The 14168-nt window shown below is 45.0% G+C and overlaps 1 protein-coding gene across 2 annotated transcripts in view; it reads left to right on the top strand.

Annotated features, from left to right (window-relative positions):
* ST18 (ST18 C2H2C-type zinc finger transcription factor) overlaps positions 1 to 12540 on the top strand; it is a 93798-nt gene extending 81258 nt beyond the window's left edge. For both annotated transcript variants that reach the window (XM_043484023.1, XM_043484022.1), the window contains exons 19-22: positions 6327 to 6415; positions 8788 to 8891; positions 8997 to 9140; positions 10190 to 12540. In XM_043484023.1, the coding sequence (XP_043339958.1) occupies positions 6327 to 6415; positions 8788 to 8891; positions 8997 to 9140; positions 10190 to 10330 (478 nt within the window). In that variant the 3' untranslated portion in view covers positions 10331 to 12540. The remainder of the gene's footprint in view (positions 1 to 6326; positions 6416 to 8787; positions 8892 to 8996; positions 9141 to 10189) is intronic.
* The last annotated feature ends 1628 nt before the right edge of the window (positions 12541 to 14168 follow it).

The following is a 14168-nucleotide window of genomic DNA, read 5'->3' as shown; positions in this document are numbered from 1 at the left end:
CCCAAGGTCAGGAATGTTTGGGCAATGAGCACCTTAGATTTCGAGCAATGAGTCTTGCCAGAGAGATATTAGACCAGTTTGAAGGATGGAAAATGTTCTTTCCTCTATTTCTGAAATTCCCTGCTCGGTTTTCAGGTACTTTCGAAACTGTGCTTGTGTCTTTTGTCCTAAAATGTCGCTCGTGCTGTGCCACTGTTTTTCGGATGGTTCTGTCTTTCAAGGGTTTGTTTTACTTCTGGGTGGTGACAGCGACTCTCTGATGTCATATAGATAGTTTGCAGCTGGGAAGCTGTGACTCGTCCCCAGCAGCCAGAAAGTAAAGGACACAGCCACTGCTAAGTACACAGAGGGCGGGAGAGGTTTAGAAAAGCCTTTCTAGCTTCCCAAGTACTCAGCTCCTTCTTCACTCAGTGGCATGTACTTCACCCCGGCCCGTGGCCAGGAGCACTGATCCTAGCCCAGGTGTCGTCCTCATTCCACCCCAAGGAGAGGACCTGGAGGGTTCCTGCACACTTCTCCTGGCACTGTGCCCTTCCCATCGTGGGGCCGTGGTTCATGATGCAGATTTAAGATCTAATAAAGCATGAGGGAGTCCTGGTGCTCTGCTCATGGGCAGGATGCAAACACAGCAAAGCTGATTCCATTCCCAGGTGTACGTCTGTGTGTCTGGAAATGAGGTTCTCTTCTCCGAGAGTCACACCTGCTTGTAGAGGAACCTGGACTCTTTATCCTTTAACATTTATTTATTACTTATGGATTTATTTGGCTGTGCTGGGTCTTAGTTGCAACATATAGGATCTTTAGTGGCAGCCTTTGGGATCTAGTTCCCTGACCAGGGATTGAACCTGGGCCCTCTGTATTGGGAGTGCGGAATCTTAGCCACTGGACCACCAGGAAAGTGCCCCTGAATGCTTCTGGTGGTTTCTTTTCTGATGGCTCTCAGATGCCTGATCACCTTCACAGCAATGCACACTGTTTTCTGCTGGGTCTGCACTGTCATCTCCTATTTAGGAAGGACAGCCACAAATCAGGTGAGCCGAGGGGCACACGGGCTCCACAGCGGTCATGCTTCCTTATCGCAGAGCCTGTAACATCCGTGTTGGCATCAATAATGAGACATCAATGCTGGACGGTGGCAAGCACATCCCTCAGTTAGAATTCTCTGTGAACTCCCAGGTAGTCTTCCATGATGACACCAAGGCCTGATGAGGGTGCAGGGACCCTCAGGGCTGTGGATGGAGGAGGAGGAGCTGGAAGAACTGTGTCAGGAAGCTGATGTATCAGGTGTCATGGGGCAGGCGGGCGAGGGTGCCCTGCCATCCAGCTGCTGGCTCAGCCCCAGAGACCCTCCTGAACCTGGAGCCAGAGACAGACGTGTCCCAGGAAGTCCACTCCCCTGACTCCAGGCTGGGGCCCACCTGCCCCCCCCCAGCCCCTCACTGGCCCCCCACCCGCCCCCCACCATGGTCCCCGAAGCACAGGAAACAGGAGTGGTTCCACGTGCAGGCTGCCGATTCGTGTGGACCTGAAGGCGCCTCCAGGACTGGAGCAGGGACTGAGTGACTCAGTACTGAGGGACACGTGTGATGTGATTTTATTTCCACCAAGTGAAAAAACACGTAGCAAAATCCCATTTTTAAGGAGTCAGGCAATTATCCCTCTATAGTTGGAGTCAGTGGCCATCTCTGGGGGCCAGGAGACAGCTCTTGCTACAGGGCTGGTGAGGAAAGCATGTTCTGTGTTTGCAGGTAAATGCGTGGTAAACCCCTCAAGGCTGTTCTTTCAACTGCAGATATGCATTGTGTGTATCTATGTACAGATCGTTTATTTCATAACATGAAAAAAGAAATGAGGAGCTCAAAAAGTATAGGCTGCAATATTAATGCGGAGATATTATTTTATAGAAGAGAAACAATTAAGACTTTAGACAAATGAATAATTCAGATTTCACTGCTTTTCAGTCTTGCTACTCAGAGAGCCTGAACGTCACCTGGGGAAATTCTCTTTGAGGTGGAATGCTTTTCTTTTACGCTGTATGGGATTTCATACAAGTAATATAATAAAATGCCTAGCTTATTGCCTGTCACATAATAAGTGTTTGACACAGACTATTTCCTTTCCCTTTTGTACAGTTGTATTAATATATGTGCAGGTATGCAATAATTCATTACAGTCGGAATGACTTGTGCTAGGATCACACTACTGACCCACGATACACCTTTATCTGTCCTGTTCTCTCCCCTAACATCCTGACGTGGTTCGGTTGTCTTTCCCATCTCTGCCAAAGGCCCGCCGCTATCCAGGTTGCTCTGTCCTGGCAGAGAGCCTGTTCCAAATAAGTTCCTCACACTGTTTATTCCTTTAAACTCTCACAAACCCCATGAGCTACAGGCGCTATGGTTGCCTCTGTTGACAGACAAATCCTTGTGCGGGGAAGTTCAAGAATTGCCCCCGTGCACAGCTCACAGCATCAGGACACAAAGCTCTTCTGAGCTAGGTCCCAGCCCACCCCTGGTGTTTCCTGGCTCCTTCCAACCACCAGGCAAACACTCCTGCAGATTTCTCTTGGCCATCCTCTAAGGCACGGTCTGTAACTTTTCTCATTTAAGATTCAGCAAAACGAGAATAATTATGAAACTTGCCTAGAGAACAGTTACATGTGCTTGACGTCAGGGCTGTGTTTGTTGTTACTGTTTAGTCGCTAAGTCGTGTCTGACTCTCTGCAACCCCCGTGGGCTGCTGCACGCCAGACTTCCTTGTCCTTCACTATCTCCTGGAGTTTGCTCAAACTCATCTCCGTTGAGTCAGTGATGCCATCCAACCGTTTCATTCTCTGCCGCCCCTTTCTCCTCCTGCCTTCAATCTTTTCTAGCATCAGGGTTACATGCTAATTACTTTACAACCTTGCTTTTCGTCTTCATGTTACAAACCTCCACTTTGAAAGAATGGCAACTGAGGTGACGAATGGTGTTGTGTTAAATACACAAACAAATGCACACACTCATGGATGTTCGAAGCTGAAAACCAGAAGTCCTGGGACTAAATATAACTCATTTACTACTACATGTAACTGTCATTTTATTGAAGATTATAAATATATTATAGAGGGATGTCCCTCACACAAATGTGTTGCCTGCAATTTCATTATAACAGGGCAGACAAAGATATAGTTTAAAATTGCCTTCCTGTACTTCAATAGCACTGTGAATTTGGTCCAAGCCATAAAAAGCACATCTTTTCTGCCTTTACAACACATAGCCCAGACCCTGAAGGTGATGCCCAGCCAACCTTCCCTTTCCCTGAGCAGCAGAACTGAGCCTTGTGGAGGACCTGGCCTCCTCAAAAGAAAAAGGAACTTTAAAAATATTTTCAAGCCCCAGTTTTCTTAAATTTAGAATTTGTTTCATATCCCAGGAGATAGAAAATACCCACTAGTGTTTTTAAAAATTTTCTTGGCCCCGCCACGAGCATGTGGGATCTTAGTTCCTCCACCACAATGGAACCCGTGCCCGCTGCATTGCAAGCTTGGACTCTTAACCCCTGGCCCACCAGGGAAGCCCGCAGTGGCATTTTTAGACCAGAGTCTCGCATCTGTCATGAACTGTACTAGATGTCAGTCCCGTGGTTGTGGGGCTTCAATGACCATCCACACAACCGCTCCTCTCACCCCGTGTTGCCTGGATAACCCAGACCCTCAAGGGTAGAGTCAGAGAACTCTCTGGAGGTGTTAACCTCCATCTTGTTACCAGCCTCCCACAGGTCACTTTTTTTTTTTTTAACTTAATTTTATTTATTTATTAAAAAAAATTTTTTTATTGTTACTCTTATTTTTATCTTTTGGCCATGTTCCACGGGATGTGGAATCTAGTTCCCTGACCAGGGATTGAGCCTGCACCCCCTTTGTTGGCAACTCAGAGTCTTTTTTTTTTTTCAATTATTTTTATTAGTTGGAGGCTAATTACTTCACAACATTGCAATAGGTTTTGTCATACATTGACATGAATCAGCCGTGGAGTTACATGTATTCCCCATCCCGATCCCCCCTTCCACCTCCCTCTCCACCCGATTCCTCTGGGTCTTGCCAGTGCACCAGGCCCAAGCACTTGTCTCATGCATCCCACCTGGGCTGGTGATCTGTTTCACACTTTTAAAGTCCCATTTACCAACTAGACAGTAATCCTGTTTGTGACCCTTTTCTAAGAACACAATAGGTGACTTAAAACAAGACAGCCTTGCAAAAACTTTCCAGAAAAAAAAAAAAAAAAGATAATGCAGCTTATAGAGGATTTTTTCTTTTTTTTCTCACATCTTCTTTCTTTTTTTTTTATTGGAAGATAATTGTTTTGCAGTGTTGTGCCAGTTGAGGCCACCCTTTACGTGAGCAGTTTCCAAAAAAAAATATCATGGTCACAGTTCAGTTTCTACTTTTTCATTATTTTTTTCCCTTTTAAAATATTTCATAATTTATCAAGTCTTGGAAAACCACACAGCCTTCCTTTTACATGTAGTATTACATATCTGTATTGTTTTATTTCATATCATCTTAATATTTTAAATATTAATTTTAAATTCTTCAAAATATGCATGCACTCTACAAGCGTTTACTAAGGGTTTTGCTTCAGAAATATCCTCTTTCACTCTACCAAATGTCCTAATCTTTGGATGGAAAATGATTGTTTCATGAATAATTAGAAACCAAATTTCTGTGGGAAAAAATATTTTCAATGGTTGATTATTATAATTTTTTAATTTTATTTCAAAATTGTTGATCCAAAAATATAACAAATGACAAAAAATTAATGGCTGCTTAGAACAAAAAATCATCTCGTCATGTCCAACAGAAAACATGTTTTGTTCAATGTTGTCATTATCATTTTGGTGCAATTTAAATAAAACAGATGAAAGAAGCAGGCCTGAACGGAACAGCTTCATAGGAAAGATATATAAACAGTCTACAAGACAGTGCACTGTGAGCAGTGAAGGCACATAAATATGCCTGCAGCCCCTCCTTTTCTTTTCCTGTCGGGTACCAGGTGGTTCAGTGGTAAAGAACCTGCCTGCCAATGCAGGAGATTCGAGTTCGATCCCTGGGTTGGGAAGATCCCCTGGAGAAGGGGAAGGCTACCCACTCCAGTACTCTGGCCTGGAGAATCCCATGGACAGAGGAGCCGGGCGGGCTACAGTCCACATGGTTGAAAAGACTTAGACACGACTTAGCAACTAAACAACAACAAAGAGATTTTTTTAATGAAAAATGACGTTTTATCCATGGCTGAAAGAAAAAATAAATAAAATTATTAAGTAAAAAAAAAAAAGAAGAAAAGGAAAATAAAGCTCTGAAGAAGCAAAACATCATTTTTACAAAATGAAGTCTTAGAGGGGAAATAAAAAAGTTACAGAATAGCTGCTTCACTTTTCTGTACAGCAGAAAATAATACAGAATTGTAAAACAGCTATACTCCAACAAAACAATTTTTTTAAGAAAAATTAAAGAGTAAATTTGAAACTTTCACTTACCCAAACTGAATTTGCCATCACGGAGTAGAATAATTATTTTGAGCTTGTATTATTTTGAGTCATTCTGTAAAGATCCAATGACAGTGTGTATAGAGACAGAAAGAACTAGATTTATTATCCATGGCATTTTGACTAATTTGGAGCAAATCTTATTCAAAATATATAGGTACAATTTTACATTTACAGAAAATAAAGTAACTACTGCTAAAAGAAAAAAAATGACACAAAAATACAAAATAGTGATATTTTAAAAAAATTAATTAAATGATAATGATCAACAGTAGCTATTTGTATTTTAAGAAAAAATACAAAACATTTTACATTATTTGTGTGCTTCCCTGGTATCTCAGCTGGTAAAGAATTCACCTGCAATGCAGGAGATCCCATCTCAATTCCTGGGTCAGGAAGATCCTCCTGAGAAGGGATGGGCTACCCACTGCAGTACTTTTGGGCTTCCCTTGTGACTCAGCTGGTAAAGAATCTGCCTGCAATGTGGGAGACCTGGGTTCGATCCCTGGGTTGGGAAGACGCCCTGGAGAAGCGAACGGCTACCCACTCCAGTATTCTGGCCTGGAGAATTCCACAGACTGTATAGTCCATGGGGTCGCAAAGAGTCAAACATGACTGAGAGACTTTCACTTTCACTGCTTTTGTTTTAGAAGATATTGTTACTTTCTGCACAGAGACTGCAGATTATAATGTAATGAGTAGGCAGGCAAAGACTAAAGAGTATGTAGTGAATACAAAATTTTAATTTTTCTAAGAAACAGTACTGGTTTCACCCACTGGTGTAATTTTCACTTTCACAGCTTGTCCGGATGTCCTCTCAATGCACAAGCCATCAAGAAGGGCAAGGTCTCTGAAGAACTAATGACCATCAAGGTCAAAGCATCTGGAGGTAGGAGGACAGGGTGGGGCCACGACCCCCGAGGTTTGGCCCCCCAAGGGGCCCACATCCAAACCCTGCTCCATGCTGGAAGTGCTATTTAAACAGGCAAGAAAGACACTTTCCTGAAATTTGAACTAAGCTATAACTTTCTCTAAAAAACAATGTCTTGGTTTTTTTCCTTATTTTTTAATAAGGATCTCCAACAGAGAAAATCGGTCAATGATGCTGGATGAATTAGGGTACACTGGTTGAACTTGTGTCCTTCAATCTTAAAATGACAGTTTTTGTATGAGCCTGCATGTATGTGTGTTCCTGGTATGAGCCCTCTATCAAATTTCAAGGTCTGGGCACCCATGTTTGAATCCTTACCTTTTGTCCTACACCCAGAATGATATTTTTATGGTGAATCCAGATGATTTAATTCAGGATCTCTGTGTCTATTTCCCTGCACGTTTTCCCAGGGCCGACCCCCAACACAGTGGCTAAGCCATCCTCCCTACTGGAATCTTCTCATGTCCCTCTGATTCCCGAGTACTTTTCTTGAGTTCTCATCAGTGTTTTCTCACACGTGTGTTCTTCTCTTACAAGATCATCCTGACGCATCTGGGAAACAGAGGTGAAGTCATTACTTTGCTTTATCGATTTTAGTCAATGGCATCTTTGGCACTCAGTTCTACACGAGTAGAACTGAGCCAGGGACTCGCAGTTGTTGCTACTTTATTTCTCTGAAAGCATTGCTCCATCTTTTAAATCCATGCATGACTCTTAGAAATAGTGTCTTGTTTCCAGGTTGTGCTTCCATGCACAATATGCCTCGTGCACCTTGCACATCTTCCTGTTGTAGAGTTTGCCCCAGGTGCGGGCCTAGGGATAAAGTTGCTGGGCCGTGGAGCCTGTGAGGCCCCACTTCAGTAGGTGATGCACTGTTGTTCCAGAACAGTCACCCAGGAGGGTACCAGAGCCTGCACCTCTTCACACAAGCTGTCGAGTCCCACTCAGCCTACTTCCAGGCATTGATCTTACTAAATCTAAATGCTGGTGACCACATTTATCCTGCTGAATTGTCATCTTCTGGTTTAGAGTTGTCATTCTGGACTGTTGAGATGACCTTAAATCCGGCTCCTGGCCTCTGAATATCAGCCACTATTCCTAGCTTTCAAAATCTTTAATATTCATTCATATTCCTCTTATAAAAGAATGACAGGAAGATAACCCCGTTCATTGAGAACCTGTTGTCTGTTCAGCACTTTATGTTTTTTTGTGTTAATTCTCACAGCATTTTATTGAAGCATGAGGAGGTGAAGTAACTCAACTTCAAGAACAAGGGTCAGGCAGTGTTCAGAATTCAAAGCCGCACTGCCCCCAGACCACATTTGCTTCTGATTAAAGTCCATGAAGAAGCCAAGCTGTGGGTCCCTGGGCTCGAACCCCCCTGCCAGGACCCCCCTCTGCCTCTAACAGTGGCTCAGAAGGTCCCTACATTTGGTCATTAATCAGCTCAGTCCGGGTGCTCCTGTCCCGGTAGCATTGTGCACAAGAGGACTCACAGGCCTTGGATCTCAGGTCAGCCCTGCCCCTGCCCTTGGCCCCAGCCAGGTGATGTGGTCGTGTGGGTGCTCAGTGAGCCTCCTTTAGCCTTGTGAGGCTCTGGCCTTCATGGGAGGAGGGGTGATGACTCCTGCCCCACAGGGTCCAGCCAACTTCCAATGAGACCTTACTTGTGAACCCATCTGGCAGCAGACCTGGAACACAGCAGAGCTACATTTAACCCTAGGGCATGTCTTACCAAGGGAGTCCATCCTGCAACTCTTTAAACCCACTTTCTTAGAATCTTGGGCATGGGTTTGGGTAAAAATTCAGCATTTCAAGTTAAAGTCTTACTTTCTCTTGTCGTTATTCATTCGCCAAGTCGTGTCTGACTCTTTGCAACCCCATGAAATGCAGCACATCAGGTTTCCCTGTCCCCCACCATCTCCTGGAGTTTGCCCAAGTTCATGTCCATTGCACTGGTGATGCCATCCAACCATCTCATCCTCTGTCACCCTCTCCTTTTGCCGTCAATCTTTCCCAGCCTGAGGGTCTTTTGCAGTGAGTTGGCTCTTTGCATCAGGTGGCCAAAGTATTGAAGCTTCAGCTTCAACATCAGTCCTTCCAATGAGTATTCAGGGTTGACTTCCTTTAAGATTGACTGGTTTGATCTCCTTGCAGTCCAAGGGACTCTCAAGAGTCTTTTCTAGCACCACAGTTCAAAAGCATCAATTCTTTGGTGCTCTGCCTTCTTTACGGTCCAGCTCTCACTTAGCAAACCACACATTAAACATAAATGGACTCAGATTTGTCAGTCTTCTTTTTTCACTTTGAAATAATCTGACTTTTTACAGGTATAGAGAGTGATGAAGAAATTAGGCATTTGGATGAAGAAATAAAGGAACTCAATGAGTCCAACCTTAAAATTGAAGCCGATATGATGAAACTCCAGACGCAGGTAAAAAGAAAGAAAGAGGGAAGGGGGTCAGGATGGGACAAGACCCACCTGGTGCCCTGTCCTTCCGGAATCTGCTTCCATGTTCCCAAGTTCTCTCCCTTTCAGATCACGTCCATGGAGAGCAACTTAAAGACCATCGAGGAGGAGAACAAGCTGATAGAACAGAACAACGAGAGCCTGCTGAAGGAGCTGGCGGGGCTCAGCCAGGCCCTCATCTCCAGCCTTGCTGACATCCAGCTCCCGCAGATGGTCAGTCTGAGGCCACGGCTCCCTCCCCGTGCCCCCAGGCTCCCTCCCAGGGCTAGGGCAGAGGGGTGGCTCGGGCAGGGGAGACCTGCTGGTCGCTCGGTCCTTCCACTCATGTGCAGTTTCCATGTGTCGGGGGGCTGTTCAGTTTGAGCCATCAGGTCAGGGAGAGGAGGTGCCCCAGCACACAGAGAGCCGAGGTGAGCAAACCTGACTGTGGCTCCCATCATCACCTGGAGGGACAGAGAAAAGGGGAAAAGAGCCTGCCTCTGACTCTCCGGAAGCGGGATGTGGACAAAGGGGTCTGAGGGTGAAGGAGGACAATTCCCACCACACAGCTGCCCCCTCACCCCCACATTCCTTTGGTCCCAGCTCAGGGCAGTCTGGGGAAGCTTCTGGCATGAGCAGGGCCTCCCCTCCCCCACCTGGCCTGCACCCCCTTCCACAGATGAGGTCTCCGTGCTGAGCTCATGGACACATGAGCTGAGGCTGAGACCCCTCCTTAGGAGAAGGGGTGCAGAACGGGTGTAGCTGGGAGGGGCCTGACCCAGTAGCCAGACCTCCACCCTGTGTGGCTCCCAGCTTTTCCCAAAGTATGGACAGTCGGATGGCCTTCCCAGATGGCGCTAGTGGTAAAGAACCTGCCTGCCAATGCAGGAGACGTAAGAGACGTGGGTTCAATCCCTGGGTTGGGAGGATCCCCTGGAGTAGGGAATGGCAATCCATTCCATTACTCTTGCCTGGAGAATCCCATGGACAAAGGAGCCTGGTGGGCTACAGTCCATGGGGTCTTAAAGAGCCGGACACAACTGAAGGGACTTGGCACACACGCACAGACACGGGGTCACACTCACCCCGGTAGCCGAGTCAAGAGTGAGCAGACCCGCCCATCACACACTCACCCCTGCCTCCCCCTGAACTCCTACCGCCACACGGGGCCCCTCCTGCCTCCCCAGGCTCCAGGGTCAGAATACCACACCCTGTAGACCTGCTCCCCCTTTCCCAGCAGCCCAGGTCACGTGACTGGAGCCCCGTGTTCTGTCCTCCTTCAGGGGCCCATCAGTGAGCAGAATTTCGAGGCGTATGTCAACACGCTCACAGACATGTACAGCAACCTGGAGCAGGACTCCTCGCCGGAATGCAAAGCTCTGCTGGAGAGCATCAGGCAGGCGGTCAAGGGCATCCACGTGTAGACTGCAGCGCCCCAGCCCCGGGGAGCCCTGCCAGCCTCACAGACGCACCTGGGGGGGCTCCAGGCCGCCCGGGCAGGCAGTGGCCATACTGCATTTACAATTGCAACATTGCACTAATTTATCCCCCTCCAGCTGACGTGAAAAGGAAAGAAAAACTATGATAGACTCTTTGGATGAAAAAGCAATGCAGTCAAATATTAGATCTTATTTATTTTCATATGTTTTCCTTTTATTCCTTCATTGCACTCTTTTGGGTTTTTTTTTGTACAGTATATGTAAAATAAATGTGACATTTTTATATTTTATTTATTTCTAATCAAAGAGTTTTTTATCTTTTAACTGCATTTTGAAGTCTGCCATATTTTTACAAGTGTGTTTATTAATTTATTTTCCAATAGAATTTAAATATTAGAAATGCTATTCTCAAATCACATATCTGGCTGGGTTTAAAGGAGAAGACAAAAAAAATATGAAGGAAAATCCTTGTCTAAGGACTGCACTGTGGTCCAGTTTAATTTTTATTGCACACTCTACCCCCTCACCCCCAACCCCTTTCACGAGCTTTGTGTTTATGAATGGGCTTGGGTAAAACACGTGGAGGGGCACAAGATAAAAGGCACTCACTCACAGGATGTGTGTCCTACAGAAGCACAGTGGACTGAAAACCAGCCTGTTTCAAATTTGTTAGCAATAATTAAATAGAGCAATCAGCAAAGTATTCGACTTCGCTGTCTGGTTTCAGTTCATATGAAGTATTTATTTGAAATTATTTCAAGAAACAAGCTTTTTAGCGATGCAGGTTTGTCTATTTGTTTTTCAGGTTACACCAGATAGTTGGCAGCTCTTACCCCAAGACGAGAAGTAAGACTCGATGTGACTGGCCAGGCTTTCCTGCCACTTGTTGGTACAATACACAAGGGACAGTGTTGTAGATTTGTACTTAGCAAATGTAAACGCACCCACATGGAAAACTGTGTAGATACCATATCCCCCTGAAATAGCATTTATCTTACTGGGTTGACTGGAAAGGAATGGAAAATACAGTCACACAAGCAAGAATGGTACCCGGATCTGAGTCACTGCTTTAAACACTGGCAACATTGTCTCAGCCTCCTGAGGCAAACAGACAGCTTTTGATTTGACAAAAGTCTTTCTGCAGACAGAGGCGTGCTGCAAAGTACAGACACTCACACCCACAGGCACACAGACACGCTCACCGACGCGAGATTGAGCCTTCGATCTCGAGTTTCTGGATGGATCAGAGGTTAGTAGTTGCTATAGGAAAGGCGATGTCTATTTCAGGGATTGTAAAGTAGTTAAGCATTGTTTCAAAAGTTTTTTTATATTTATTTTTTTTAAGAGAAAGGTATAGACAACCAGCTAAACTGCCTTTTTGCTGTGCACACACCCTGGGTGTGCGACGTGCCTCTGTGTAAATGGGCTTGATTTCTGTGCTGTAACAAAGTGTTTATTTTTCTTAGCAACATGGATGTGTATGTGGACTGGATGCCACGGTGCTGGCAGGCTTGCTGTTTTCCACTGTTGTTACCGTTGCTGCACCAGCTGAAGCGCCATGCGCAGTAATCCCCCCACCACGACACTAGTCACTGTTCTGTATGAAGTGGGGCTTATCTTTGGTTTGGCGTTCATTGAAATCCTTGACTCTTAGTCTAGTGAAAATGAGATGTCAGTTCTTAGGTAGGAGCGGTGAGTATTTAAAAATCAACTTTAAGAAAAAAGAGCTAACGCGTGTGCTGTCTATTATAAACGGGACACCAAACGAAATTTTCTATTAAAGTTATGTATTTACAAACATTTTGCTATACAGTCCTCGATAGATGCATACAAATGAGTTCACTTATTACAAAGACAAAGGTTTAATTTGCTAAATATTTTAACGAGTTTGTTATATATTTTATTTAATTTAAAAGAAATCTCTTACACCAACCTATGTATTTATTACCATAATTTACTGCAATTCAGGTTCGTTGATTTGTGTTTGCGTAGTTTGAACAGGATGGTTTTGTGAAGGATGTTTGTTTTTATTTGCCTCCTTTGTACTTGGTCTGTTTTGTAACGTGCACTGAATTTTTGTTTCTTTCCATGATGTTAATGATCGATACTGTAAATTGGGTCTTTTGTAAACAAACAAACAAAAAAAGCAATGATGTATGCATTTTTTTTAATTTGAAGTAGTTTGTACACCGTTTCTTCAAACAATTAATATTTCTTACATCAAAGCAACCGATTGTGTTCAGTGCTGTACATTTGGTGTATGGTAGGAAATAAAAACGGAAAAGAGTTTCAGTGTGGTCCTTCTCGAGCTGCTATATAGAGAGGCTTGTGGCCAGCCCATGATAAACACTCTCCCCCAACCCCAGGAGCTCAGTGGGGGAGGGGAGGGCACCCCTGAGCCTCTGCGTCACTTTGATTCTTTGGGGTCCATCAACCAGTCTGCTTGGCTTGATTTCTCACCCCAAGTGGAGAGGACTTTTTGCCAGCTGCTACACCATCCCAGTCTGGGTTCCAGTAAATGCACATACAGAAGGGCCACTGCCTCTGATGTCAGGAAACCTTTGCTGGAAATTCACCCGCGTCTGGTGAGCAGTAAGAGAGAGGCCCCACCCTCCTAATGCTAACCCTGCTTTGAGGAGTATCTCTGTGTATTCCTACAAGCCAGATGAACTCAGATTAAAGGAAAATCATTAATTCTTCACAGCACCTCTTTGTCTTGCATATTTTTCCTATCTTGTTTCAAACAGCTTGATTTAATTTTCCAGTTTCTTGCTCACTTTTACACGTCTCTAGGTTGGTTGCCATTTATACTCAATATGGTTTTTAAAAACAAACCCATGTCATCCTTGTGTTAAAGCAAACTTGACTGAAAGGGAGTCTGGGTCCCCAGAGAAAAGACAGATACCTGAGTAGACCTTTGCATCACAGGGGTTGGCACACAGCAGTTAAAGATATATTTAGCTTGTTTTTTTTTAATATTTTAAAAAATTCTTATTTATTTGGCTGCATCAGATCTTAGTTGGAGCAAGTGGGGGACTTCACTGTATCACTCGGGTTCTGTCGTTGTGGCTTCTGGACTCGCAAGTTGTGGCTCCCAGACTCTAGGCATGCCGGCTCAGTAGTTGTGGTATTCAGGCTTAGTTGCTCCGAGGCATGTGGGATCTTTCTGATCCAGGTATCGAACAGATGTCCCCTGTATTTCTAAGCTGATTCTTTAACCACTGGACCACTAGGGAAGTCCTTGTAGCTCGCTTATAATCACCAGTTGATCTATCTACGATGCACATGTGATCCATCCTATAAAGGGATCACAAGCTGCAAATCTGCTCCACGAACCCCTTGCAGAGCACAGGCATCTTGCCCTCCATGGAGTTTTATGTCTGCGAGCCACATACACATCCCAGTCGATGTGGCAGAAGAGGAGAAACAAGACAGGATGCCGAGTCAGAGATGTTCAGACGACAGGTGTTTTATCAGAAGGCGTGTGTGCCAGGCCCACTCCCGGGGAGTTCCGCCTAGCAGGAGACAGGGAAGTGAGTGACAGGGACACAGCCTCCTGTGGACACAGTGAGCAGGGTACCACCCTGACTCCAATTCCCTGGAAAGAAGCGCTGGTTACAGACGAGTTGGCAAGTTAGAAGAAAGAATTTGCAGGCAGCGTGGAGAAGCTTCTACAAAAGATGACAATGAGACGGTCATCCACCAAGCAGGTGTTTGAAATATCGCAAAATAAGTGAGAAGTGAGGCCATAAGAAGCAAGAAGCCCAGGTAAGTGGGAGAGGGGGTCATTTTATAAACATCTGTGCTAAAGAATTGTAATTTC

This window comes from Cervus canadensis, chromosome 12 (assembly GCF_019320065.1).
Source record: "Cervus canadensis isolate Bull #8, Minnesota chromosome 12, ASM1932006v1, whole genome shotgun sequence".
NCBI lineage: Eukaryota > Metazoa > Chordata > Mammalia > Artiodactyla > Cervidae > Cervus > Cervus canadensis.
Note: the sequence above shows the minus strand (reverse complement) of the source record. Positions and strands in the feature narration are given on the sequence as shown.